The sequence below is a fragment of the Pleuronectes platessa genome, chromosome 7, assembly GCF_947347685.1.
Source record: "Pleuronectes platessa chromosome 7, fPlePla1.1, whole genome shotgun sequence".
NCBI classification, from domain to species: domain Eukaryota; kingdom Metazoa; phylum Chordata; class Actinopteri; order Pleuronectiformes; family Pleuronectidae; genus Pleuronectes; species Pleuronectes platessa.
This window is the reverse complement of record NC_070632.1, coordinates 3,141,779-3,169,775: the sequence shown is the minus strand read 5'-3', so window position 1 is coordinate 3,169,775 and position 27,997 is coordinate 3,141,779. Positions and strand designations below refer to the sequence as shown.

Sequence of the window (27,997 nt, the reverse complement as noted above, 5' to 3'; positions counted from 1 at the left end):
CGCTTTTATCCAAAGCCACGAACAATAAGTGCATTCAACCATTTATGTCATTATCTATTCAAATGCAATGAGCACATAACAATTTTATCTGGAGCATATATTCATTTTGCATTTTGTGGCTGCTGATGAATAGATGTGCACGTGACGAAACACTTTTTATTCTAATCTATAATAAAGAGGAAGAGTAAAAAAACAGAAGGCCGGATAAAGTGTGAAAAACTTTATTTGTTATAAACTTTACACTAATATAGAAGTAGTGTAATGTTTTTACAGTTTGACGTGTGTGGGATGACATTTTATTATTGTGTTTGTTTATGTTTACTCTTCTTCCTTCTTTGAGAAACACTTTGGAACAGCTGTTTTCAAGATGATATATATATACATAAAGTTATTACGGCTCTCTCTCCCTCCCTCCCTCTGTGTGTGTGTGTCTCTCTCTCTCTCTCTCTCTCTCTCTCTCTCTCACATTCCACACATGCGGAGAAGCAACAAGCTAACACCCCGGACCAGCAGCTGCAGTTAGCATTAGCATCCAGTAACTGAGAGAGAGAGAGAGCGAGTGTGTGACGGAGGACGCTGCGATGGTAAAGTTTAGAAACACGGAGCCTCGTCTCGACTAGACGCCGGGGCGACGTCCGCTGAATCCCGGGGCGGTCGTGGAGACCATGAGCCGTGGCTGGAGCCGATAATCCCCCCCCCCCCCGTGGTTCGACTTCTTTTTCGGGGCTTCAGATGTGCGGAAAGTCGCTCGGTGTCTCCTGGTCGTTGAACAACAAGATGGCAGCAGCAGCAGCATCGGTGCAGGATTTGTCGGTGGTGCGGCGCCTCGTTGCTGGTCTGTTCCTCGACTCTCCGGGTGACATTCACTGGTTTTACTGAAGGTGAGTCCCCGGGTCGGACTTCCACACACTGTCAACACGTCCCCTGTTCAACTGGTGGCCGTGGGTTCCACCAGTTTGACGCTGGGAGGACTTCGCTCGGAGCTAGCTTAGTTTGAGCTAACTGTTAAGCTAGCCAACTTCTGCTAAAGCTAGCCACGAAATAGTTCTATTCGAGGGTCTGTTGCTGTTTATTTTAGATTTAACCAACTTTTTTAGCTTTTAGCATTTTTCTCGGACTGTAAAATGCTACGTGGGAAAATCTGTGGACGTGTATTTAATTTAAAGGCTTTGAAGAAAACGACCAACTCACCACAATAAGTATAATTGTATTGTTTATTGTTTATTATGACTATTAAAACACAGGTATAGTGAAGCACAGGCATTACTCTGCTGCCTGTCACTTACATGAGTTTCAACAGGTGTCAAGGCAGCAGTTGCCCTTCCCCCAAACACACAGACACACAAACACACACGCAGACAGACACACACAGACACACACACACGCCACCACTCCCACACCACATACGTTAACTGTCTCCTAGATTGATAAGTAACAAGTTGTGTGTACAGCTTGCATTCTGGTGCAACATTGAAACACACCACAGAGACACACACACACACTATAGATGAGAGGACACACATTATGGCATAATGCATAACCAGCTCCTCTAACCTTAACCATCACAACTTAAATGCCTAAACTAATTCTAAACCTAAAACCAGGTCCTAAATTAACTCATTATCTACTCACCATTCCTGGTGGGGGAGGGGGGGTGAAGTGTTTGAGTACACAAAACACTTGTGGAGTCTCTGAACTAAACAGTGTTGCAGCCAAATCCAATACACAATTGAAGGAAAGGGTGACCACTTATCCAAACTTAAATAAACAACATAAAACTGCTGTGGTGTCATCAAACTCAAAATGGCATAATTTACTCCCAAGTTTTAAGCTCAAATGTCTGCTGTTCTCAGACCAGTCTGTAATCTAACTGTACGCTGTTTAACCCTGAAAGTGTTTTGTGGACTCAAACACATTCAGCACAGTGGTATCTAGATCATGAGTGAGTTTTCATTTTTGGATGAACTACACCTTTAAACCCCCAAACAGCCCTTTGAATTTGTCAGCACCTCACAATGAATGCATTGGTCTAAAATTGGCCTCTCGTAACCATAGAAAGACGAACACACACACACACACACACACACACACACACACACACACACACACACACACTCGCACACACCTTGTCATGACTCTCCATTTCAGGCTTGGATCTCATTGCCCTGTGAGATATCCGGAGACTGGGTTTGGCAGTGGGAGGCGACAGAGCAGGAGGCATCACAGCTGTGTCTGTGCGAGCACCCCTTTTAAGAGCGGTGGGTATGGCACCTTGGCAGGCAGACACACCGAGGAACCAGATCACACCGGCCATATGGTGCTGATGGATCTGGTAATTTGCACTTACATTTTTGTGAGTTGCATCACCAAGTTGTTTAATATATCCATGAGGATCTCGGCTGTGGATATCGAGCGAAGAAAGTAGTTTCTGCCAACACCAAACTTTACTCCTGGCTTTATTTTAATTCCAGCCTCCAAATGTCTGTTTATTTATTTACCACTTCACGCAGTAGTCGTCAGATTAGTTTTGAACCTTGTTCCCACTAAGTTAAAATCCATATTCTATCATAATCAGAATTGCCCCCCTGTTCAAAAGAACCGTTTGGGTCATAACACAGATTGTTATCTGTTGTCATCCCCAGTCCTGCTTGTCATGAACAGTGCAGCGTGTTATATTGTAATGTTGAAGCCGGGGCACACCCCTCGGCCTGTCTGAGCCTGTATGTGACAGCTCGACTGGTGAGGCCGACACTTGTTCTCTGTTCAACAGAAGTTAGTGGTGAAACTTCCATGGGTGTGTGTTTTGTGATGAAGCCTTAAATCCGGATTAATCTGACTCGGAACGTAAACCCAGGGAGGAATATTCAGGAAGTGGGGCTGACACATCTTGCCTCTGCCTGTTTTCTGCCTGTTGTCACAGGGTCATGACTCGCTGCAGGGAAAGGAATGTTCCACCATCAAATACACCTAAAATGATTTGTGGTTTAAAAGGGTGTTAAATCTGTGAGCAGGGAAAGACCACGTCGAGTTATAACATATTTAGCACAGGTCTGTCATCTTTAAACAACATGTACATTAAATAAAGCACAAATTAGAATCCATCCCCTTTAAAAATAGATCCCCTTTAAAAATAGATGTGAACATACTGAGTTTACTGATTACAGCAATAAATTCAACTTTTTCCTGTAGAAAGTGAATTTCATGACTATCTCACAAAATGTAGGAGCAGAGACAAACTTGCCTCAGACGGTTTAATCCGAGTGTTCACAGGATGATAACAGTTGAACTTTGCACAGGCTGTAACGGGTTATTTCATGCCCAGTCATCACGCAGCAGCCAGCCGAGTTTACAGCTTCCTCGTTTGGATCATTCTGTTCAAAGCACATCAGAAATGAGGATATGTTGGTGTCAACGACATGAAGTGACATTAACGATATGAAAGTGTTTGGTTCATAAAACCACACGTCGGATTGCTTCTCAGAGAGGAAGCGTCCATCGACAGTTATATCTGTGTAAAAGATGCATCTATATATAAAGTCAGAGTTACAGGACACCCCTCATGCCGCGTGGTGTATCATCCCCCCCCCCCCCCTGAGGTCCTGCTTGCTTTGCTGTTCTACTTTGTGTGAAACTGACCCTCCAGTGTAGCGTGCAGGGACAGGCCCGCAGTGCGACGGGCTTCCCCCTTCTCCCATTGCAGATAACCAGTTCCCCTTTCAAGTCAGGGTGACATGATGGCTTAGATATATATTCACTTTGGCTGCGGTTCTTTTATCGAGACTGTAACGTTGCACAAACACCCGGTTTCTCCGTGTGTAGAAGTTTATTTCCAGTGTACAGTAAAGTCTCGTTTTAACATTTACACGTTAGCGTCAGCCTGCTTAGCATCTTAAATATGTAATAATAATGTTAATAATAACTTTATTTGCATAGCAATTATTTAAACGAGGTTTCAAAGTGCTTCACACAGAAGTCCATGAAAAAAAAAAACATACTTTAGTGTAAACACCTCATAAAAGGTGTCAGCCTTGTGGTGTGCTTTACTTAATTGATTGTGTTGTTTTTTTAATCTCTTGTTTTTAGGCATGGCCTCACAAGTCTTGGTTTACCCACCACACCTGCACTCCGCTCATACAAGTGCCTTAGGAACCAGCAGAAGTGCTACCAGCAGAGACACAGGCGAAGGCCACCACCGTAATAACACCAGCAGAACCTTTCAGCAGCGACCCCCACCCAAGACCTACGTGATAGGGGTCAACTACGGAATTGCCTATCCCAACAACGTTCTCCCGTCCGCAGCCGGTGCTGCTTCAGGAAGACGACACAGGGGAGTGCAGCTCGAAGCACGAGAGGAGTGGACAGGATTACAAAGAGAGGAGAGTTTTGAGAGACAAGGAGCAGGTCCAGCTGGGATCCATAGCAGAGGCCCACAGGAAGGGAGGCCTTGGGGGGACAGTGGTGGAACTCCCTCAGCAGGAGTAGGTCTGGATTGTGGGCTACTGAGGAGGGGGTGTATCAGAGCAGAGGAGGAAGCGGGCGGAAACAGGAGAGTACGAACCAGAGGGGGGTATGTTAGTCTTGTAGACACTGCCCATGGATGTGAACAATACAAGGCAGGTGTAAGTGGAGAACAACCGCAGGAGAACAGCTGCACTGGAACGATGCAGATAGTGGAGGAGGTATCTGCTCTACCTTCCCATCCTCCCACTGTGGCAATGTTGCAAACCAGCACTGGGAATAATGGCGACAGTGTCAGAGTAGGGGGCAAAGGCACAATGCCTCCCCAACACAGCAAGGTGGATGGAGTGGCAGACATGGGAATCGGGGTAAACAAGGCCGAAGTGAAGCCTAACGCTGGTACTGAGGCGGTGGCAGGAGCGACAGTGACCAGAACTGGATCCGGAGACGGGGACTATCAGTTAGTCCAGCACGAGGTCCTGTGCTCCTTGAAGAACAGCTATGAGGTGTTGGAGTTTCTCGGACGTGGCACCTTCGGTCAGGTGGTGAAGGGCTGGAAGAGGGGAACGAATGAAGTGGTGGCTATAAAAATACTGAAGAACCATCCCTCCTATGCACGTCAGGGACAGATCGAGGTAAGAGTCTGTGAGGTTTTGTTGTGCTGGTGTACCATTGTTATAGTTGAAACTGTAAAGTGTGGCAATGGTGCCCTAGATACATTGTTGGTTCTGTTTTGGCAGCACTCCAACACATGCCATTGTCATTTATGAGGGAGGCAGCATTTGTTGTCTCTGTACTTTTTACACTTGATGCTCTGAACCTTCCCCTGTTCATTTTCCTCTGTGTTTCTGAATCCCTAGGTGGAGATCCTGGCCCGGTTGAGCAACGAGAATGCAGATGAGCATAACGTGGTGCGTGCTCTGGAGTGCTTTCAGCACCGCAGCCACACCTGCCTGGTGTTTGAGATGCTGGAGCAGAATCTCTACGACTTCCTCAAACAGAACAAGTTCAGCCCACTGCCGCTTAAAATCATCAGGCCTATTCTGCAGCAGGTAAATAACCACTGGCTGCAGTCAGACTCAGATACAACACACACATGTTGTTTGTAATCAATCACACTTGCTCACATTCTGTATTTATTGATGTCATTTTCTGCAGGTGGCAACAGCCTTAAAGAAGCTGAAGTCCCTGGGTTTGATCCACGCTGACCTGAAGCCAGAGAACATCATGTTAGTGGATCCCACCAGGCAACCTTACAGAGTGAAGGTCATCGACTTCGGCTCAGCCAGCCACGTCTCCAAGGCTGTGTGCTCCACTTACCTGCAGTCCAGATACTACAGGTGAGCCCCGTCACCTTAACTCAAATCTCTGGAGGCTCCATTTTTCTTTATTATTATTATTCTTTCCAAAACCAGCTTTGCGTCAGTATATTTGACTTCTCTCATTCTCCTTGAAAGCAGCACCAGAGAGTCACAGTTTTATGAGCACTTTCATATGAGAGAAACTCCCCAAAAAAAAAAAAAAAGCTGCTCTCCTCAGTAGAAACTCGGCTGGTTTCAGTAGAACAAAATGTTCAGAAGGGAAATTAACAGCGTAGAGTATTTTTCTGAGGAAGATCAGATGTCTGGAGGTGAAATGTTGTCATTTGTCATCTTGATGCCGACACAGCGAGCTGACCCGGTCCCAGGGGCATCGTGTGTTTCCCACAGGGCTTAGCAAAGTCTTGCCCCAGCTTAATATGTTAAGGCCTCGTCTGTTCTTATGTAATGTGAAGTGCTAACCTGTGCACTCAATGCCAGCCTGGCAGAGAACACACTCTGCCCCCTTCGCCTGCTGTCCTTCTCTTTGCCTTGTGTGTCATTCTTTTATGCACATATGCATTTTTTTTGGGCGCAGCTCTGCAAGCTTATGTGTCTGATCCGTGTTCAGTGTCACGCCCAAAGCTCTGCCGGTGTTGCATAACATTCAGAGGAACTGAGATGTGTTTATGAGGAACGGTGTAATGAAAGAGTTGGTACGTGTCTTAGGCAAGCCTTAGAAAGAGAACATGCTTTTTGAAACGCGGCCAAGGTTATAAAGATATTGCAAATATTTGTGAGCACAGTAAGTCGGCGGCTGGTGACACATTTCATGACATCCAAGATCGTTTCCAAAGCAAAGTATTTACTACAGGACAACGCGCCTTTTATTCTTAATGCAAGTTGCAGCAGGTTGGTTGATCCGGTCGGGTTAACTATTAACTATTCTTCAAACATTGTGCAATCATTAAAAAAAACGCTGTGGAGTTTCTGTGTATGTGAGCAACTCATGCACTGCACACACCCACCTCTCCACTCTCTGACGGATCGCTTATGTTGATTGACATTTCTTTGGCAGAAGAAAAAACTATTGTGCAACTTTCGATGTCTTATCTTGGATAAAAAAAATGTTTTAGAGATGTAATCAGTGAAAGAGAATGGTTGGGTACCTGTCATCATCATTCTTCTGGTTTTGGTGGAACATTTGCATGTTGGGGGGGGGGATCACAGCTATTCACCAATTAATGCCTTTGGTCGCAAATCAAAATTTACCCCAAATCTAAGCATTGAAAACGAACCCCTTCAACCAGAGGGGTTTTCTGAAGAACTTACAAAAACCTCTCAGCAGATAGATATGAAATACAAAATATTTGATAGCCTAAACATTTGGCTTTCATTTAAATCATGGCCTTTCCTTTCCTTTCCAAACCGATGACGATCACCTCGTATAAAACACGCATTGATCTCATCCGGCTCTAAAGGGAGAAGCACGCTAACCTCGGCCCACGTCTTAAAGGTACATGCACGCACGTGTTGCATCCGATCTAAATGGGTTAAACCAGTCATGAAGTGTCAGTCATCATGGTTTGGTGTAAGGTTTTAATGTGGAGAGGGATCTAGGAAATTAAAGCGCTTATTTCCTGTAAAGTACCTCATCAAAAACTGCAATAGATGAATATCTGCAATGTGACGGCAAGATCCAAGTCTTTGTCAAAAGGTCGGTCGCTAGTTCGAAGGTTTTTTGACAAATGTAACAGACAGGAAGTGGAGGAAGAGGCTCAGTAGACACAAAGCCACCGGCGGGGTTTATACCCATTGTCTACATCCAGTGTTTCCGATTAACCCTGGATGCAATGTCTCTACTTCAGTAAAAAAACAGCCACCAGAGCTGTAGCTGTTGCATAACACGAACTCTGCTCTCAGTTGACCCGGTTAAGTGTGTACGGATGTGCGTTCATTTGTGCGTGTGTGTGATTTGTCTTTTGAGTCCGTGTCGACATGGCTGAGATCATAGCGCAGATAAAAAAGGGTCGAGCGCTAAATTTCAGGAAGGTCGCTCGGGCCACTGAAGGCCAGGGAAGAATGTGGTATGTGAAAATCCACATTTAGATCCAGGAAAAAACATTCAGACATTCCTGTGTGTTTCTGGGTGTGCTCCTGTGTGCGTGTGTGTGTGGGTCTCTGTGTGTGTTTGTGTGCGTGTTCCCCTGTCCATGCAGCAGCTGCCAAGGCTGGATCCTTCATGTACGTTACACCGTGTACCAGAACGTGCTCCACAATACGTTCAATTCAGATGTGGAAAAAAGGGCTTCGCTGGTGAAATATAACTGGGGTTGGAAACTTCACAAAACTCTCTGTGGCCAGTTTTACTCTCCCCAAACAATTGAAGGCCATCGAGTTGAAAGTTGATTCAAAGACATTGTAACTTCACAACTTGATATTTCGTGACAACTTCCCAGCTCCTCTGAGCATCTCTCTGTATTTGTTTCCCATCTTATCTCCCTTTCCACTGTGTTTGTTTGAGTGGGAGTTGGTTTTGCTCATGACGTCAGCTGGTATTACTTACGCATTTGTAGCTTAATAGGTCCGTGAGCATCGGTGGGCCCGGACATGTGCTCGGTTAGGTAAACATTTGTGTTCATAGGGAGAAGTCACCACACTCACACACAAACACACAAGGATTATACTATAGTTTAATTAAAGTTTAATTGAAAAGAAAACACAACAGTTAGTTACAACCGCTAATTCATATCTGTGGTATCTGAGCAGGAAGACGTTTAATACAATACAGGGCAATGCAAACACTTAAAAGCAATGCAAATAGCAGAATTTACAAATGGTACATCATGTACAGATGCAATTTCGGCTCCCAGAGCTTTACGTGAGTGTGTGTGAGTGTGTGTGTGTGTGGCAATTTGTTTGAACAGCAGGTTATCACGAGAGTGGTTTGCAGGACATAGTGTCTCCTCATCTCCAGAGCTCAAATTGCATAATGGCTGCACTGTATTGTTACCATAGTGAAACTGCTCAGAAATGCTGGCCTCACCACAGTTTGGGGAGGAGGAGATTTCTTTTTTTTTTTTTTTGCAGCTCTGGGGTTTTCCCTGGATTTTCCATAACGCACAGTCGGTGGCACTGCCAGCGTTGTGGCTTTGGTGCAAATGTAAGTTAAATGTATGTTTTTAAAAACAATAAAAAGTTCACATAAAGGTACAATTTGAGATGTAAATGATATTATAAATACAGGTTTTTACTTGTCACGCCCACATGAGGAGGAGCTGACCTTGTTTCAGTACACACACCAACACTAGGCAACATTGGAAGTTCTCAGTGTTTGTTGATGCTGGTGAAGGTTTTGTTTTGAAGCACGGGAACGTTGGTGAGCAACACGTGTCTCTATTTTTAAATGATCAGATGAGAGACGAACATAAAACAGACTGAGCTTATTAAATTAAAGGATATAACAAACACTGACAACACAACATGTTTACATGGATGCCAATGAACCGAAATTAACACAATTAAGAGATTGCATGCGTGTCCCGGTGGACGTGATGCTGGCGTGTGTCATGATCAAACTCTGCCACATGTTAACAGGGATATGAATGGAATATTCTATTAGCAACTCATGTAAACATCATGATCAAAATAATCTGTCTTCAGTTGAGGAATCTGTAGAAACTATCTGATGCAGTCATGTCAACAAAAAAATCAATAACATGAGGAAATGAGGCTTTTTAGTAAACAAAGCCTAATTTGTTTTCTTAACCAAAAAGCCCAGTGAGTTAATTTCCCAGGCGGTTGATTCAATCTAGATTTAATTGCTTAGTGTTGTTTCTGTGTCAGAGTAAACATGGGAGTTTTCAGATCTAGATAAACTCAGGAAGTTGTAAATGAAACAACGTGTGGTTTCATTTATAAACTTTGACCGAGATGAGTTGCAGGGTGTCGTGCTGCTGGAGTAACGATGTACGTTTTCATAGACCACACAGGAAATATAGATTTTTCCCTTTTGGCAGTAGTAATCATTTTTTAAAGTGAGTCATCACTGACGTTGGTTTGAATTTGTGTTTGCATGTGGATGCAGCCACGTCTCTGACTCACTGGGTTGCTGCTGACTCATTCATTAGCATGTCCAGTTAATGCAGGCTGGTGTTTTGATTCCTAGAGCCACCTGTTTACACGTTAAAGTGTCTTTATGTAAATGATTGATTTAAATTTGTTGTGCGTTAATGTCAGAAATCTTTATCTTCTGTTGATTCTTTTAAATAAGGGTTTTAAGTAATACCTGTCCCTATGTTTGTTGGTTTGTTTGTGAGCAGCTACTGAACGGATTTCCACAAAACTTGGTGGAACGATGGGGCAACTGGGACAAAACCAGTACTTAACACCAACGTGTAGCTGAGATAATGTTGAGTCAGGAGTACAATCAACAGTTTATTCATATTTTTTAATAGTTGTAGAAATATGTCTAAACAAACACCAGGGATTTGGTGGATATACACAACTGTCAGACAGGGCGTTGCTCTGTTGGCTCAGGGATGAGGCTTGATTGACTTTAAGGGGACAGCTGGGACTAGATGGAGACATGTGCTCTGCAAAGGGCCAAGTGGTTTGTCTTGAAACATCTATAATGTTCAACACCCTATTTGGCCTTGAATGGACCTTATCAGGCTATAAATAAAAAAGTATTTCATCAAGGTGCGAAACTAAAGCTGAATTCTCTCTTAGTCATCTTCACCTGTTTTATATCTAAAATAATATGAAGTTGTTTATGAAGTTAAACTCTGGAATGCTCCTCATGCTGTGGTGTGTTGTTACACAGCAGGGCCGGGTGAGGTGACCGCTCCGTCCTGTGGGGGGGGGGGGGGGGGGGGGACGCTAAGCCACCTCCCACAATGAAAGTGGAGCACTGGGCTATGTGAATAATTCAGCTTAGCAGATCAGGTGGAAGGATTCGATCAGGCTGCGTCAGGCCTCCTTCCTGTACTGTAGGTGTGATTTCACATACAGTGGGTGTTCTCTTACGCCAGCACCTGGTGGCTTGGAGTAAGAACACACGTTGTACACATTTTGTTCAACAAGAAGGAACCGCAAAGTCTGACCCTGAGCAGACGCACTCTGTCAGCACAGTGTATAAAAAAAACTGGACTAGAACGTGAATATCAACACAACTGGACACTTTTGGGAAGTAAAACAGGGGGACACACGTTTGTGTATGTGCTGTGTTTGTGTATTTAATGTTGTCAGTCCTAGTTTGTGATGTGTGAGGCCCGTTTCACACCTGAAGTTTGGGTTTGGACTGAATTGAAAAGTCAGAAGGTCCCGACCAAACGAAGTAGGTGTGAAAACGGCCTCGGTCCCTGCTGGTTGCTGCACATGCATATTCTCCTGTAACTGGATCTGTTGTTGCAGCACCGAGCCTTATTAGAGCAGATGGATGTTTTTGATGTGTGATCATCGTGGATTAGCTTTGCATACATGTTTAAAAACACGATGAGTCCTGTCTCATCGTGTTTAACATCACTCACAGTAACAGAAAGACTCTTCCTCACTGTCTGAGTAGTTTCTGTTGCACTGCTGTGTGTGTGTGTGTGTGTGTTGCCTTACAGTCTGTGCTGCTCTCTAGTGTGCCTGGTTAGTTCTGGAACCTGGACGCGATGCCAACCACCTGTGGGTGTGTGTGTGTGTGTGCCTGCGGGGGGGTTAGATGTGTGCTATGTGATGAGCTGTTACCGCTCTGGAAGGCTGGGGCCATCGCTGCAGCTTTGATGAGTCGGGCCGTGTCGCTGGGCACAGCTTTTATTTTGAACCCATTTATTTTTGTCCCCTTTAATCCACATTTCCCACAACAATGTTTATTTTTGCCATAGGTCTGTAATGGACAGCTATACCCTGTGGAGATTAAAGATTCATTTATTTATCCAGAATAATCTCACTGAGGTTAACAACCTCTCTTTCAAAGGAAACCTGGCTCTTACGGCAGCATCACACGTTCCAGGGTCGACAATACACACACACACACAAATACACAACAATGAAAATCTGGTAACAATGACGGATGGAAAATAATGTTTAACTGTTCGTCACCTGCAGTTTACGCTCTTCTCTTGGAGAAATGTGCTAAAGCTAAAACAAGTAGGGAGTTAGAACCCTTTTAAGGTTAACTTTATATTAGATAAAGACCTCACTTTAGAAAAAGGAACTTTCTGAGTAATACAAATTTCATTTAGCGATTTTGATAGTTAAGAGTAAATTAATAGTTTTAGTCAAACAATTATTGTCCTTACTTTCTGTCAATTAATGGTAATAAGAAGGTTATAGAGAAAAAAACTGACTTCTAATGCTTGAAGAATGTTCTCATGAATAACTTAATGTAAATAACTTCTTTATGACTAGTAAACGCTAATTTAAAGTGCCACCCTGTTTTAATCTTAATTATTTAGTAGACTTTTGCAGCTTTAAGATTATATTTTGAAGATGTAGCTCGGTTAAAATGAACAGGCCTAAATACCAGTTAAACCAGAAGCTTCCTGTCTGTGTTTCCTCAGCTTCATTACATTGTTTTTAGGTTTCTGTAATCTTTGGCAGCTGCTTAATGTGTGTTGCTTTGTTTTTGGCTTTAGTTCAAGTTTGTGCAGCGAGAGTTAAGTGGAGCTGACGGCTGTTTACATGTGTAATGCCACTGTGTTCATTGTTTACTTAGGTCATTGCATTAATGTTGAACAAATGAATCACATCTTGTGTTACTTTCCATCGATAAAGACTTTAAATGTGTCTCAAATGCCCCATGTTCTTGCTTAACTCTCCTAATGGTGTGTCAGTTGCTGTTTCTTTTCCTTCCCGTCTAAGTTATTGTTTGGTCTCACGTTTTCCTCTCGGGGGGGGGGGGGCAAAACAATCTGTGGTGATCGGTAGCACTTAAAAACCAGGAAAACCAGAATCATCGGTGTCTCCATTCTGCAGAATCGTTCTGTAAATATTTGAGGCCGTCCCTTTCCCCCTAAGGCGCTTTCTATTTCTTCTTTTATTTTTTTTTTTGGTGCTGTTGTCATAACTTGACTTCTTCCTCTTGACGGAGCAATAGGAAATGTCAAAGTGAAGTTTCCTCCTCGGGGCCGGCGAGGGGCAGAGAGAGCGAGAGGACAGCCTGTACTGTAAACGTGATTGACTTGACATCTGCACATAGAGAACCGCACATTCGCTCACGGTCATAAACACGCAGCTCGTTGAGCGACGGTTCCATTTATCACCAAATATAACACCGTCACATTATGGTCATGTGTCCGGCAGTTGCTTGGCGACTGTCGTTTCCCTTGTGGTCGTCACAGCGGCGGTTGCTATTTGCAGCGCGGTTGCTCAGCTGCTGGGTCCAGGTCTAACAGCCCATTGTTTTCAAGTGCGGCCTCACAATGCTGCTGTAAGATTAACCAGGCTCCATTTGAAACGGCAGAGTCCCTTCTTTGAAAGAGATTTACTTGTTGCTGGAAACAGTGTGTGTGCACGTCATGTGGGTTTAATGTTCACTTTGAGTTCCCAGAGTAACGTGGTGTTGATGAGATCGTTACTGTCATGAACTGTGCTTCTCTGATTCGTGAATTTGTTTTAAATCACATTTTATTAAAGACGTGGAATAGAGTGAGATAAAGAATGAAACATACCCTGAGATGAGTGGAACTTTGAGGCCTTCTGTAGTTTTCAAAAATTATGGCACAGTCAGAATCAGAATCAGGTTTATTGGCCAAGTAAGTTTGCACAAACAGGGAATTTGACTCGGTAAAGTGACTCTCAGTTGCTTACAAAGAATATCACAAAACAAACATAACAAAACAAAACAATGCAAAACAATACAAACAGTCCAAACAGTGCGACGGTCTAAGAAAAGAAGTGCAGGTGTGCATATTACCGTACTACCGTAAACATGACAGTTATATGTTAGACAATGATTTCATTTTTGAAGTTAAACAATTCCCTCTGTTACATGAATGCCTTTCACAACAGATTATTTTCAGTGTTGTGCTTAAAGTGTAAACTTCAGTAACAGGAAACACAGAAACATAATTTTTGGCAAACACAACATCTTTGCAATATGTTCTTACTTTACTTCTGTTGAGAAAGGTGCTGTTGACTAATGTTGTGATATTGCATTGCATCAAAATTGCCACAAAATACCAAATATTTAGCTTTAACTTTCTCTGCAGATAATTGTGGGGTTTTAACAGCATTTCTTTTTATACCTGGACTCACTCCCAGTTTTGATTTTTATATGGTTGACCAGTAACCAGTCACGTTGCCCGCTGGGCTGTGACAACGTGACTGGTTTCTGATCACACAAGGTGACGAGCTCCAGACGTAACCTTTCTCTCTCTTTTCTCTCTGCAGGGCTCCGGAGATTATTTTGGGGCTGCCGTTCTGTGAGGCCATTGACATGTGGTCACTGGGCTGTGTGATAGCCGAGCTCTTCTTGGGTTGGCCTCTCTACCCCGGAGCGCTGGAGTATGACCAGGTAACATTCCTCTCACACATACTCACAATGAAGCACACACATGCACCCCCCCCGCTGTCTTAAATGCCTTATCCCAACGTTTACCCTCATCTGGACCTTTAAGCCAAGTTGTAATCCTCGTAGAGCCCCTTGAAGTTGTGAGGACCGGTGTCACTGTCCCTTAAAATAACCTGACTTCGAAAGGTCTATAACTCAAACTGGGCCGCACAAAAATAGGAGAACACGCTGTCAGTGGGAGAGAGGGAAGGAGATTTATCACCTCGCTGAGGGTGAGACGGTGCAGAGGACAAAATAAACAAGAATGGCACTCGGGGATCACACGGCCCTGCCAAGGCCCAAAGGTCCCCTTAAATCGAATTAGGCTCCTCCACATTTCACACCAGAAATATCAATCATCGGAGTTTTTCTGATTTCTTAAATCCAGGAATTATTCAAGGGGAAAACGGCAATTGAAAACTCTAAAGTCTGTGTTATCCCAGTGTCACTCGGTTCATTCAGTCTAGTTAAGCCTTTATTTGTTGATGCTCCTCCTGATCTCTCTGCTGCTGTATGACCGAGGTCGACAAATCCAGCATGAAATCCACCTAATATTCATCTGGGCAGAGTGAATCAGGAAATTGCTCTTGGCGATGTGTGATTATCTTCCCACAGGGTTGTGTGGGTTGAACTCCACGGCTGGGACTGGAGCTGGAGTCCCCCGGCGAGGGAGAGGGAGCATGAGAACAGGCCCGCCACACATTCACAGACCAGCCCAGGATTATTCTCCAGGCTGCTCTGTGAAGGAGCCGAATCCAACCCTTCATGTTTTTAATTTACGAGTTCAGAAATTTGGACAAATGAAAAACATAGACATCCTGGTATTGTAACACCATCCTGCAGCCTGTGGGGCAAAGATTGTTTCTGACCTTTTTATGGGTTCGGAGACATTTCTCTCCAAACCTCTTTGGCCATCTTTGCCAATTTAAATGTTTGAACTCCCAAACTACACAATACTACCAAACATTCCTGGACATTAACATGTTTCACCTCCACCAAGGAGGTTTAGTCTTCGCCCCTGTCCTGCACCCTGACACTTGGAACATGGGCCAAGGAGGTAACTCCCGTTCTTAAAAAATTGAGATTTTTTTGGACATTTTCATCAATTCCCCAGTGAATAATTCATGGATCTTAATGAAAAAAAATCAGGCATATTTGGACAACGCACATCTATGTTTTTGTGCAGTTTGCTGCAGCCTGATAGAATTGAAGGGAACTTTTAGACCTTGGCAGAGGAGGTGCTGCGCTCCGAGTGCCATTCTAGATTAAACCTGTTTGGTGAAGCCTGGTCTAAATCCTCGGCTTGCATTTGTTTTTGGAAGTTTTTTTTGGCAGCTTGTCACTTGTGCGTCCAGCAGCAGCAAGCAGTTTCAACAATCATCGCTCAGAGATTGTGACGGATAGAGCCTTGCTGAGCAGTGACAGCTCTGTTGTATCAATGGACACACACACACACACACACACACACACACACTCACACTCGCACACTCCGGCGTACACATTGATCCCCCAAAAGCATGCAGTGCCGTGCCAAGGCTCACTGCAGTTCCACTCTACACAGCAAAATGTATTTATAAACATAAGCCTGATGGTAGACATGTGCACACACACACACACACACACACACACACACTGGTGAGCTTTCAGTGCACCATCAGCAGGTTCTGGCCTGTCAATGTGTTTGTTCTGGGCTGTATTCGTGCATGTGCGGAGCTCACATGCTGTAAAAACTGTGGTATTTCATTGATCACAGTTTCTGGAGTATTATTCTGAGAGTGGTACTCATGAGGGAGCAGAGCATCCAGTGAATTCCAGGAAAATCCGGCACATAACTGGAAATTATTACAGATGACTCACTTCAAAAGAATATGGATAGTTATAGTTGTTTTTAAGAACTGGCATGTCAAACTGCTGGATGGGCCGTAAACTTTGAAATTAAAAAAATACTTGTTTGAATTGTTTAGTTATAACTTGTTTTAGGTTAAAACAACAAAGTCTCCTCTGTGTGTGTGTGTGTGTGTGTGTGTGTGTGTGTGTTTGTGTGTTTCTTTCTCTTCTGTCGGGCTGTGAAGCTGATTTAATACATAAAGATGGATACGATAAATGTTTTTCTTTCAACATCCTGATTTCATTCCAATTGTGCATGTGAACATCTGGATTTTTTTGTGCGTGTGTCTTCTCTGGTGTGATGCAGCTGCTGTAGTCATGAGATTTACATTACAGTTCATCCTCGAGACACGAGACTCTGAGGGAACTCGTCTCGGGTTAGGGTTAGCTGTTGTGAAAGATTTATGAAGGCAGATTTAAAGAAGGATGTGTTAAGCCCATGATTATTGAGTATAGGTGTTATAATCGGGTAATAACTAGTGACTAATTATGTAACTAACTACTATGCACCCATGTAATAATTGAATAGTAATAATGACAGTGTTCTCAGCCTGTTGAGAGCCTCAGCTGCTGGTGTGGTCTCATCCCATGATGGTCTCCAGTTCATTAATCATGTCAGAATCTGCTGATAACTGTGGGTGACCTCTGGTTCCCGATCCGTCTCTCTGGTGTTTGGCTTCTTCGCTGCCGAGGCCTCGAGCCTGTGGAGCGTTACCACCGTGTCAGTTTGGAAGAGCAGTGAAGGTTAAAGTGCAGACGTTTCAAGTGTTGTGTTAGATAACAGACGACTCAGAGCTGGTGGACAAACTCCAGGTCTCCCTGATTAACATCGAACATATGTGGACATGGTGTAGAATAGATAATCTAATGAGCAAGGCAGGACATGATTTATAACTATTTTAGAATATTATATATGTAATATTCAGAGAAGGCAGCTTCGTATTCTTGTCTGAACTGGCTGAAACCTGAAGACACTGATCAGCTTTAAAAACTAAATGAATGTACCTTGACGCTACCAAGCCGTTGACGTAAAGCTAGATAATGTTCATGTCTGGACTGCGTCAGCTGATCTGAAGCCTGTAGATTCAGTAATTGGGTAAAATTAATTGAATTACAACCAAGTCAATGATCTTGTTTCCAGCGAAGTGGTTGCCCTGTGTTCTCTCTCTCTCTCCACCTCCTCATTCCTCTGTCGTTTCTTCCCATAATAACTGAGTTTGTTAATTACTTTTCTTGTTCATTTCCTCCTCCCCCCTCCCCCCCTCTCTTTCCCTTCCTCCACCCTTTCCCTTCTGTTTCCTGTTTCCAGATCCGGTACATCTCTCAGACTCAGGGCCTGCCTGCCGAGCAGCTGCTCAACAAGGGAACCAAGACGTCTCGCTTCTTCTCCAAAGAGTCGGACTCTCCCTACGCCTCCTGGAGACTCAAAGTACATGCACACAAATCACACAATCACACAAACGTGCAGACACAATGCACGCACATCCTGCTGCCAACCGCACATCCTAGTGATGGGGACACGCAATGAGTTTTGAACTGAAAAGAGCACACAATGTACTTGTTGCATGGCATTAATGCAGTCAGAAGAAAGCTTAGTGTAGCAGAACGTTCTCGACGGGGAAACAGCTGCGTGAGATTTGCAAAACAGGACAAAGCCTGCTCACCCTGAAGAAACCTCGGGGGAGTGAGATACTGTGTTTAGACTACCTGCCAAGCTCAGGCCAAATGAATAACAAATGGATGTGAGCCTAATATTTCATATCAACCTTCCTCTGTTTATTGGATCTAATAATTTGACCTTTTTTATTTCTTATGAATTTCCACACTCCACCAACATACTTGAAATTCTTCAACCTAATACTGGTGTTCTCCTTTCAGACGACAGAGCAGCACGAGAAAGAGACGGGACTCAAATCCAAAGAGGCCAGGAAGTACATCTTCAGCTGCCTGGACGACGTGGCACATGTGAGTTCAACCAGTTCACGTTCAGGGCTACGGGTTTGAGCGCCATTTTGAAAACTCAAATTTCAAACCACGCTAAACAAATACAAATTAACATCCTGATAATAACGTTTACTGAAAACCTTGTATTTAAAATATCAGCTGTTCATGTGCTCCTGTGTGGTTCTCATAAGCAGCGTGTGTCTCCCCCCCCCCCCCCCCCTGTGCTTCCATCCCTCAGGTGAACCTGGTGCTGAGTCCTGACAACTGTGACATGCAGGCGGACAAGGTGGACCGGAGGGAGTTTGTGTCCCTGCTGAAGAGCATGCTGCTGATAGATGCTGAGAACAGGACTGTTCCCACCGCTGTTCTCAATCACCCGTTCCTCACGATGACACATCTGCTGGACTACCCACACAGTAACCAGTAAGGATCCCATAGCTGCAGCTTTCTACAGTAACACAACTGCTAAGCTATACAATAACTGCAAAAAAACGAAAGCAACTTAAAGAATCTCAAGACCTAATCACAGAATTTGTTACTACAAGGAAAAAAAAGCAGCAGCAATAACATAATCAACACCCTCTTTGTTCCTAATGAATGAAAACACTTTCATTTATGATGTTTTGGGCAAAATTGAGTTTAACAAATCATATAGATTTCCATCCTCACTCGATGCCAACTCCTCTGTCTTCCTCCAGTGTGCAGTCGTCTTTCCGCATCATGGACATGTGCCACGGCGGCCCCACCAACGCAGTCTTCGACGCTCTCAACCAGAACACCATTCATTTCTCCAGACCTCCTGTGGTGCCCGCCGGCTCCTCTGGCCTCCCACTGGGCTACAGCAACATACCAGTCCACCCTCAGGTCAGACACCGGAGCTGGGAGAGCGTATACTTTACCTCTATTTTAGCCAGTGCCTCAGTAAACTTTTATATCTGTGTCACAAAGATGCCAGCGTCAGTTCTTTTTTTAAACATTGAGCCTTTCATCCAACACGACTGTGTTAATTGAATTATGCTACTTCACATTGTCTCTTGGTGTCGCATCATTTTTCTCAGAACAGAGAACATAAATAAATACCTATAAATATGTCAAGTCCTTGGTTACACCATGTTTGTGTGACCTGTTTCTATAACGTTGACCTCTTCTGGAGAGAAGCGTCAACAACCCGCCACCTCGAAAATGTTTGTGCTCAACTGCCATGTTTGTGTTTTTCTTTTCATCTCCTGACGTTTCTTCTTTCCCGTTTATTTCTCTTTTCTGCCTCCGACCTCATCTCGTCCTGCCACCGGCTCCCTCTGCTCTTTCCTGATCTAATTCAGGCGCTAACCCAGTCGGGTCCCTCAGTGATGCATCCTGGGATCGCTCTGACAGCTGGGAACGGGCAGTTTGGCTGCAGCGACTCGTTCCCACCCGCCCTCCTCCTGTGTCCCCCCCCCATGCAAGGTATTCAGCCTGCAGGCCAAACATCTCACATTTTAAATTACTGTGGTTATTGTAGCCTCACCAAAGATGCATTTCAATTTATGAATAACATATTGATTGTTTATGCTTTTGTTTTTAAAGGTAACCTTAATCAACAAGCAGGGTATTCTGTTCCAATGGTAACTCAGGCCCCTCCCATACAGCCCCTACCAGTGAGGCCTGGTGTCATAGCTCAGGTAAGACAAATAGGAAGTGATGTGTAGTGACTGTGGTACTTTGAAGTAAACAATTAATCCAGTGTTTCTGTGTATTATGTTATGTACTAGGTCTTACTTGTGTTGATGATACTTCACCTTATCTTTAATTAGGGGGAAGTGTTAGTAAATCTTGGACTCTGGTATGGCTTCATATCTGTTGTACTTGACAGAGATCTAAAATTTGATTCAGTATTCTAAATGTCTGACGGGTAGCAGCAGCGAGCTAACCCTAGCCGGGGAGCCCGGGACCCGTAGGGACTTCCGCCGGCTAAGGTAGCCCGGCCCCCCGGCTAGCGTTAGCTCGCAAGCTAACCGGGCCGGTGGAGCCCAGCTAGCGTTAGCTCGCTCGTCCAAGGCCACGTAGCGAGTCTCCCTACATGGGCATGGTGTGACTATGACGTTTATTTCGGTCGTAATCCCATTCGACGCACTCTAGCGTATCGTTTCTGACATAGAGGAACCACAGCAAATCGCGGGAGTTGTTTTTTTCCAGAGTTTTAGGGACGGTAGACATGCCAGATACCCAAATTAACGTGTAGAAGCACTACAAAAGTGGAATTTTCATAATATGTCCCCTTTAAGTAAACTTGTAACCCTGTAGAGTAAAAGATTCTGTATTTTATTAAGTTCTACCTGCAGTACACAGTCCTGGTTTTAGGGTGATGAACTTAACCTCTGACCCCGGGTGTCAGGCCCAGATCCACGAGAGCTAATGAAGCTCATAGTCATGTGGCTCAGTAGATGATCACACACCATCTCTGATTTTCCTCCCCTGTCCCTGCAGCAGGCCTGGTCCAGCCGGGGGCAGCAGCTCCTTGTCCCAGCAGCCTGGCAGCAGATGACTCCCGTGGGTCCTCCTCCCTCTCACCCGCCTCCACCACCTCCTTCCTCCTTAACCAACGACGCCACAGCCGGCCATCAGAGGATCAGCGACTGGGGGTGAGTCACCAGACTCAGCCATGCAGACTTCAAGTCTGGGCATTTCTTTATTTATACATTTGACTGGAGAATGAAATGTTTTTGATGCATTCAAATTGGTGACCACAAGGGAGCCTGGGGTAAAATGGGCCCCGAGTCAAAGCTGTTATAATGTTTATTTGTTTTTTTACTCAAATATAAAAGTTTTATTTTTGTCTTGCAGGAAAGTACGTCCCCACGGCAACCACTACAGTTCAGTGATTCAACAGCCTCTCCTGACCAATCAGATGACAGCTCTCTCTGCCCATCAGCCAATCAACATCGGCATAGCTCATGTTGTGTGGCCCCAGCCGGCCAGTAAGAGGAACAGACACAGTCACAACAGGTGAGATTCTGCATCTTAGTCATGTCTTTACATTTAAACTGCTCTTCCATTTTAATTACAGCTAACATGAAAACGGTTGTGTTAATAGGAACCTGTCCCACCACAATAACCACATGGCAGCGAGTCGGACCTCCAAGATGGCTGATGTTGTTGGACACGCAGTCTCAGGGAGAGGGCCGCCTCAGAGAGCGCCGCCTCGGGTGGAGACCAGGAAAGTGGAGGTTCAGAACACCGACGAGGAGGAAGAGGAGGCCGAGGAGGAAGTGAGCTGCTTCAGAGAGGTGGTGCCGGAAGGTAACAGACAGATAGACCTGTCCAGTCAACAGCAGAGAGATGTGGCCGTGCTGATGGGTGACACGCCGAGTCCCGTGCACAGCGTGGTCAGCATTCGCAGTGAGCTGACTGACGGAGAGGAGGAGGATGAAGACCCACAGAGGTGCCTGAGAGAGTGAGTTACATAACAGATAATGCATGTAGATTATAATCAGTACATGTTAGTTTTCAGTAGCTGGATGAGCCTTTGCAACAGGAAGTGTCTGCTGCAATCAAGTACTCTTCTTTTAACTTTGTTTGAGCCTTTGGATCTTTTCAGATCTGTTATTCACATCTGCCCTCAGGAATCTGATCAAAATTTGTCCTTTCACAACTGAAAATAAAACGTGTACAAAGTAATATAAATTAAAAATATCAAATTATGTTGACGTGAGAGGTACAAGCTAGAGCTGTGTGATTCTATGTTTAGAATTTTACAAGATTTTACACATTTGAAAGAAAGAAAACAGGAAGCCTACATTTGTCTGTCAGTGTCGGTCGCCTCAAATAAATCAATGCATGTGAAACACTGAGAAGGTTAAAAATAGTTTGGTTCATTGTGCACAGAACGTTTCTGAGAAAGTGGTCAGAGTGATCGTATCTCAAGTTTCTCAGAGCTGTGCACTGGAGATCAGATCACTCAGACCGGATGTGAACACCAGGTTCGAACGAGGCCTTAGAAACTCTAACCTGCTCCTCTCTGTGTGTAGGTGCAAAGCGGAGTGTGCGTGTGAGGCCTGCAGAAACACCAGTGTGTCCATGGAGAGAGTGTGTTCTCTGAGCAGCCCTGACAGCAGCCTGAGCACCAACTCCTACAACTCCAACTCCCTTCACTCCAGCCCCTCTGTCTCTCCCTGCAAGAGACCCAACAGGTTTGTGGATGCGTGTCCTCTTGTCCAAATAACAGATTCTTAAACTCCAGCTCAACTCAGCTCATTGTTTGTTTTCTTCTCAGCATGTCTGAGGACGACGGACATGAGAGTGGCTGTGACACAGTGGAAGGTTCCCCCACCTCCGACACATCCATCTCCCCACGTGGCAACAGCCACTACCGGTACCTTGATAATGGCAATCACATCAACCGCCCGGCTTTGACTTCCATGGTAGCACCGCTGCCTACCCCTGCAGTGCAGGGCAGGAGTCCCCACGGTGTCCGGACCATGGTGGTTCCACCAATGAGAGTGCAGAACAACAACAGCTATGGAACAGAGCAGCGTGTCCTGAGAACGGGTCAGTGGAAATGTATATTTATATATATTGAGCAGACACACATTTAAGGAGTGTGTTGTATTTGTAAACTAACACCAAGAGAGTTTATTTTCCACAAATGTGTGTCCTCTTGCTACTTGTCCTGTGGTCACCATCTGCTTTGGTGGTGTCTGCTTTGCAGGTCATAGGGAAGCAGTAGGGCCTTACTGCCCCCTAGTGGGTGATAGAGGCTGTAACAGGTGATCATGAGACATAAGCAGAGAACTGGCCACTGCAGTCTAATACCTCAGAAATGCATCCACAGCAGGGAACCCTCACATGTCTTGTGATTATTCTTTCAAGGTTTTCCCTCCACCAAAGCCGCAAGGAAAATGTCCAAAGAAGAAAGTGAAAAATCTCTGGACATATAACTCAGAACTTTGAGTTATATGTAAACCATAAAAAGTGTTATTTGTCGTCTTCTGGTAAAACCTCAGTGAGTTTTTGAATTTGGATTTTGTACAAAACAAAGTAAAACGATGGAAGCTCTTCTCATCTGTGCAGCCGTGTTTGCTGATGAAGGATTTTGAGCGCCCATAGAAATCATCCAGTGTTTATTCTTGTTATTTCCTTTGGCCTTAAACCTTATTTATTTTACAGTAGAGGAAGCAGGGGAAGGTTTTCTTCAACAACAGGATAGTAACCATGAGGCTTCTAGTGGATTGGGGGGAAAGGTGGATGCATTTCATTGGGTATTAGGTCAGAGGTCATGTTTTCTCCTCCGGTTCTTGCCACACAGCAAAAGTTGCCCTCAGGCACTGACCTGAGATCAGTTTCACTTTATCTGGACTCCCCAGACTTTAATTTGTTGTTAATGGTCTTGTGAATTTCAAACTGACTCAGATCAGAGTCCAAGGATCAACTTTGCTGCTCAGGCGTCTGTTTTGAGTGTCAACAAACTCTCTGTCCTTCTTCTTCCTCAACTTTATGGATGTTATTGTCTCAGTGCAGAGTTTTATAGGAGATTCACAACTGTTGATACGTGACCGACGGGTTTGATCTTTTAATGACAGCAGTTACACCGCGGCTATAAAATGCTGAATCAACATTCCTCTTAGACGTAATTTAAAGTCCACACAGACTGTTGCCCAGAGGGTGTGGCACGGTTCAGCAGGAGAAAGTGGTGCTGCACTGGTCTGTGGCCAGTGTGTAGTCCATCCTCCCTTTTAATGGTTGAAACCAAGCTGCACCTCAACATGTAAAACCCTTTATTAGGTTTTTACCTCTTTAACCCTTTAAATGTTAAGGAAATATCCAATTGTATAAGCTCTGACATCATACCTGAAACTCTTCTCAGAAGGTTTCATTTCAGCCACATTTACAGCTTCATGTAATGCATAGTATCATTGTAAACAAACAATAGAAACAAAAGGAAACATTGCAGTAATATATTAAATGTGAACAAGTTGCACATATAAGATATTGAAATAATAAAATTTCCAGTGGGTTCGAATGCTGAAACAAGGACCTGAATTCTGTCTGAAGTCACTTTTGCCTGTTTTATTCTCTGGTGTGTTCTAGTTTGTGATTTGAAGTCATTGCTGCTCCGCTGCCTCTGTTCCCGACTCACTTCTGTCTTCTCTCTGTTCCAGTCTCAGAGTCCTGGTCCCGGTCCAAAGGGCGCTGCAGTCTCATAGGACAACACAACAGTCCCTCTTCTGCCCCCCTCCTCCCAGCCGGCCCCCTCCTGTCCAGGCAGCAAGCGGCCGCAGGGCAGCACCTGCCCCCTCTGGCCTTTGGACAGGTTTGGTTATTTCCCTTCCTCTTATTTAACATTCTGTATGGGGGACTGGGCAGTAGCTGAACCTCACATATCTACTGGGTCATTTTAATGGGACGAGCTTTGCTACCGAGCTCCAGGACATTTTCGTTTGAGTAACGGGCTTAAAGTTGAATAACAGAAAGATGAAACTGGTCTCTCACGTAAATCCGCAGATATATTTTAGATTTGAAAATAATTGGAGCTGTGTTGATATTTCAATGAGCTTACACAACCAACCTTTGGTTACCTAAAGATAAGTGAAGCCAGGTGTGCGAACCAGATGTTTTATAATACAAACTCCATTCTATAGCTGGTGTGATGCAATCTTCCTCTCAGGCCCCGACACTGAGGCTAGCAGCTGGTTAGCTTAGCATAAAGACTAGGAGCGGGGGGGATTCTTCAATACAGCATGATGCTCATTTAGTAAATTATGATCCCATTTAAAACCAAATGGATGATAAATCTCTTTATGTGTGTTTGAGCTCCGTCAAGCTCCTCCCCCTGCTCCTCCAAATATGGTCACATCTGGTTTTTGAACGCGAGGTTTCAAAATGGCCGCTCCCACAACCAAACGTCTGTGTGTCTTCCAGGTGCAGCCGTACGGTTCAAACCACAGCAGCAAAGAGTGGAACGGCAACTATGGGCCTCTGCGACCTCATGCCTACATTCCCCCCACGGTCCACACACACACCTTCACTCACCTGCCGCACAGCAGCCCCACGCACAACTCCGCCGGCCCACACAACCACACCCAGGGCATGGCCACACACACCCTGCTGTCCTACGGCCCTGGTGGGCCCCTCACCACCGCCCACCACCCCCATCCCATCCTGCCCTCTCGCCCTCCTCCCCCTCTCCTCCAGCACAGCTATGGTCTCTCCCACCCACAAGGAGGCACTATAGTTCACCAGGTAACCCTGGGCATCAGCGCCCACCCCCACCACCATGGACATCCCGGGCACAGGCTCCTGCCCTCCCCGACCATCCACCCGCACCACCAGCCCAGCTACGCCCACCTCCCCCACCAGTTCAAGCCTCCCTTTCCCCCTCCCCCTCCTCACCCCTACATGGCCTCGCCAGCTGCCTACACCGGCTTCCCTCTGAGCCCCACCAAGCTCAGCCACCACCCACAGTTCTCCTATATCTGAGGTCCAGGGCGGGGCCGCAGCAGTTCCCCCTCGGGAGGAGGGGCCACGCAAAATGGAGTGGGGCTGCGACCTGGGCAGGTAGAGCGAGCAGCCGAGCACAAAACGGACACTTTTGATGACGAAGATGAGAATATGGTTAAGAAGAAGAGGATGGAAAATTATGTATTTCAAAGGATTTGGAGATAAAAGATGTTTTGTGAAGCCTCCTTCACGTGGAGGTTCACGTCACGAGTCCCAGACGACAGCGGATCTGATGGACTTCCTGCGAAATCAGCAGATTTCAGCCATCGGAGGAAAACCGATTTAAAACTGCAAAGCTTTATAAAAGAGAACATTACACGAGTGAAACGATTCACACGTGATGATGATGATGATGATAAGGACCTGTTCATTAAGAATGTCCTTTGCACATTACCTCCTGTCTTTGAGTGTTGCGTTGTGTTGTGATCTAATTAGAGGCTGGAATTGGCTTGTTGTTGTCGTCGTGGGTGTGGGATCGCTCCGCCCCCCCCCCCTTCCCTTTATCTTTGTTGCCTTGTAGCACGTGCTCGCCGGTCAGATCTGTTCGCCCTCCCAGTCGGTGTTAACCAGGACCCAACGCTCCTGTCTCTGTTTCAGGCAGACTTAGCTGCTGCCGCCTCCTAGTGCCTTAAAACCAGAGTCTACACGTGACTTCAGGAGCATTTATAGATTGTACATTTAAATGGGCTTGCAGCACTAGGCTTGTGGTTGTTTATTTTTAAATATTGGACTTTTGCTTTCTAACTCAAGAGTATGGATTTACTTTAGCTAGAGGCTGCACATTTAGGGCTTTGACTGAATGAGCTTTTTAATGTACATAGAGAGTGATTTGATATTTTGATAATCGATTTCTATTCACTATAGTACTTAATTCATAACAGTATTGTCACTGTTTACTGTAACTGCAATACAATCTAGATAGCCTCTGGGTTGCTGTGTTTTTATTATTTTATGCATTTTAAGGTTAGACTTGCAGTAATGCATCCTATGTGTTAGAGTGTTTTCTTTGGGAGTGGCATAGACTTAAAGATAATTAAGTTTTTATCTTTTAAATGCTTGTCAGTGTTTGAAATAATCAGCTTACAGTGTCACTGCTGGGCTATTGAGTGTTAGAGGTGTATTGGTAATTGTTTAAAAATATTTGTGTGAGATGAATTTTGTCCATGTATTGAAGCCTGTTGTCAGTTTTGATACATTCCTTCAGGGTGGATGCATAGCCTTGATTTGTGTGAGTGTGTGTGTGAGTGCGTGTGTGTTTGATTTCTCGTGTGTAGTAGAGCTGCGTCTTTACCTGTCCTCATATCAACTGGTATTTTACTCCAATCAGCACCAAAGACTGTTCATGAATCATTTCTGAAGCATGGTCGATACGATTTCTCCCTGTCACCTCCGGCGTACTGTCGCAGTTTAATCCACATCGGATTCTATATATTGTGAGATCTCTATTTTACGAAGAAACCAATGAGGTTGAGGTTTTTATTTTTCTGAGCTATGTTTGGCTAATTGTATTTGGAATGTATAGTTATAGTATAATAAGCTGCTATGTACTGATTATCCGCCACTTTTCGTAGCTGTGAATTTAGAGGACTAATCTCATTCTAGCCTGCAACTCTCTCTCTTCTGCATCGTAGTTCACGCGACTATATGAGATGGAAGTGGGTTTTATTTTGATCCTAGAGTATATTGAATGCTATTCCTATATGCTAGTGCCTCTGTATATTGGCTTTGTTGTTTTGAAGTGATTGTAAACTGCTGTAATGGAAGTTATGAGTTTTCTTTTTCTTTTTTATTATTCTGTTGCTTTTTGGTGTGTGTGTGTGTGTGTGTTAATGTGTGTTTTTTTGTGTGTGTGTGTGTGTGTGTATTTAGCATCAGTATTTCAAACGTAGGCTGGGTTTCATTCTTTGATTCTGTAACCGGTGTGTCGTTGACGTATTATTGTGTTTCACATGTTGTCGTCCTCTGATGACGCAGCTTTTTGTTTCTCCGTTATCGGACTGTGATGGCGACTCCTCGTACTGTACTGAACTTAGTGCCTTCCTTCGAGCCAGTGGCTGACGAGGGCGACGTCTCGCGTGGATATCAAAGCGGTTTCTGAAATTCATTGACTCAATTCCTCCTGAAGGGGAATCAGCTCCTGTTCTCACATCAACAACAAAAACCCCAAAGTTGTTTGTTTGACAAAGATGAGGAGGGAAAACAAACCTAAGAAAGTCAGGGATTGTTTTTCTGTGCTCGACACCGACACCGTGCAGGGCTAAGAAACCCGGGGCCTGAAAAAAACACACAAGTACAGAGCTTTACTCTCACAACGTGAATGTACTTGTGGACGTCGACACATCTGCTTTTGGTTCCGCGGGTGAGTTGTTTGCATTTCTAGTGGCTACACAAC

General features: G+C 44.6%; 1 protein-coding gene across 3 annotated transcripts; it reads left to right on the top strand.

Moving 5' to 3' along the window:
• Positions 1-499: 499 nt before the first annotated feature.
• Positions 500-27,997, top strand: hipk3a (homeodomain interacting protein kinase 3a). 3 transcript variants are annotated; one of them, XM_053426827.1, is made up of 18 exons: positions 500-881; positions 4,084-5,093; positions 5,319-5,510; positions 5,617-5,798; positions 14,139-14,262; positions 17,495-17,614; positions 18,064-18,150; positions 18,368-18,552; positions 18,828-18,993; positions 19,452-19,575; positions 19,696-19,790; positions 20,596-20,750; positions 20,953-21,114; positions 21,203-21,562; positions 22,137-22,298; positions 22,382-22,656; positions 24,267-24,418; positions 25,027-27,997. In XM_053426827.1, the coding sequence occupies exons 2-18, from the start codon at positions 4,086-4,088 to the stop codon at positions 25,582-25,584; spliced, it is 4,107 nt and encodes a 1,368-aa protein (XP_053282802.1). In that variant the 5' UTR covers positions 500-881; positions 4,084-4,085; the 3' UTR covers positions 25,585-27,997. The 3 variants fall into 3 exon arrangements, with proteins under 3 accessions (XP_053282802.1, XP_053282801.1, XP_053282800.1); XM_053426826.1 differs by lacking the exon at positions 500-881 and adding an exon at positions 2,117-2,258 and having other exon boundaries at positions 20,599-20,750; XM_053426825.1 differs by lacking the exon at positions 500-881 and adding an exon at positions 2,117-2,258.

Excerpts from the sequence above, each read along its gene's own strand:
- hipk3a (XM_053426825.1), top strand. The coding sequence starts at position 2,132 with ATGACTCTCCATTTCAGGCTTGGATCTCATTGCCCTGTGAGATATCCG. Across the intron at positions 5,799-14,138 it reads CTGCAGTCCAGATACTACAG|GGCTCCGGAGATTATTTTGG; the intron begins GTGAGCCCCGTC and ends TTCTCTCTGCAG. Across the intron at positions 19,791-20,595 it reads GGCCTGGTGTCATAGCTCAG|CAGGCCTGGTCCAGCCGGGG; the intron begins GTAAGACAAATA and ends CTGTCCCTGCAG.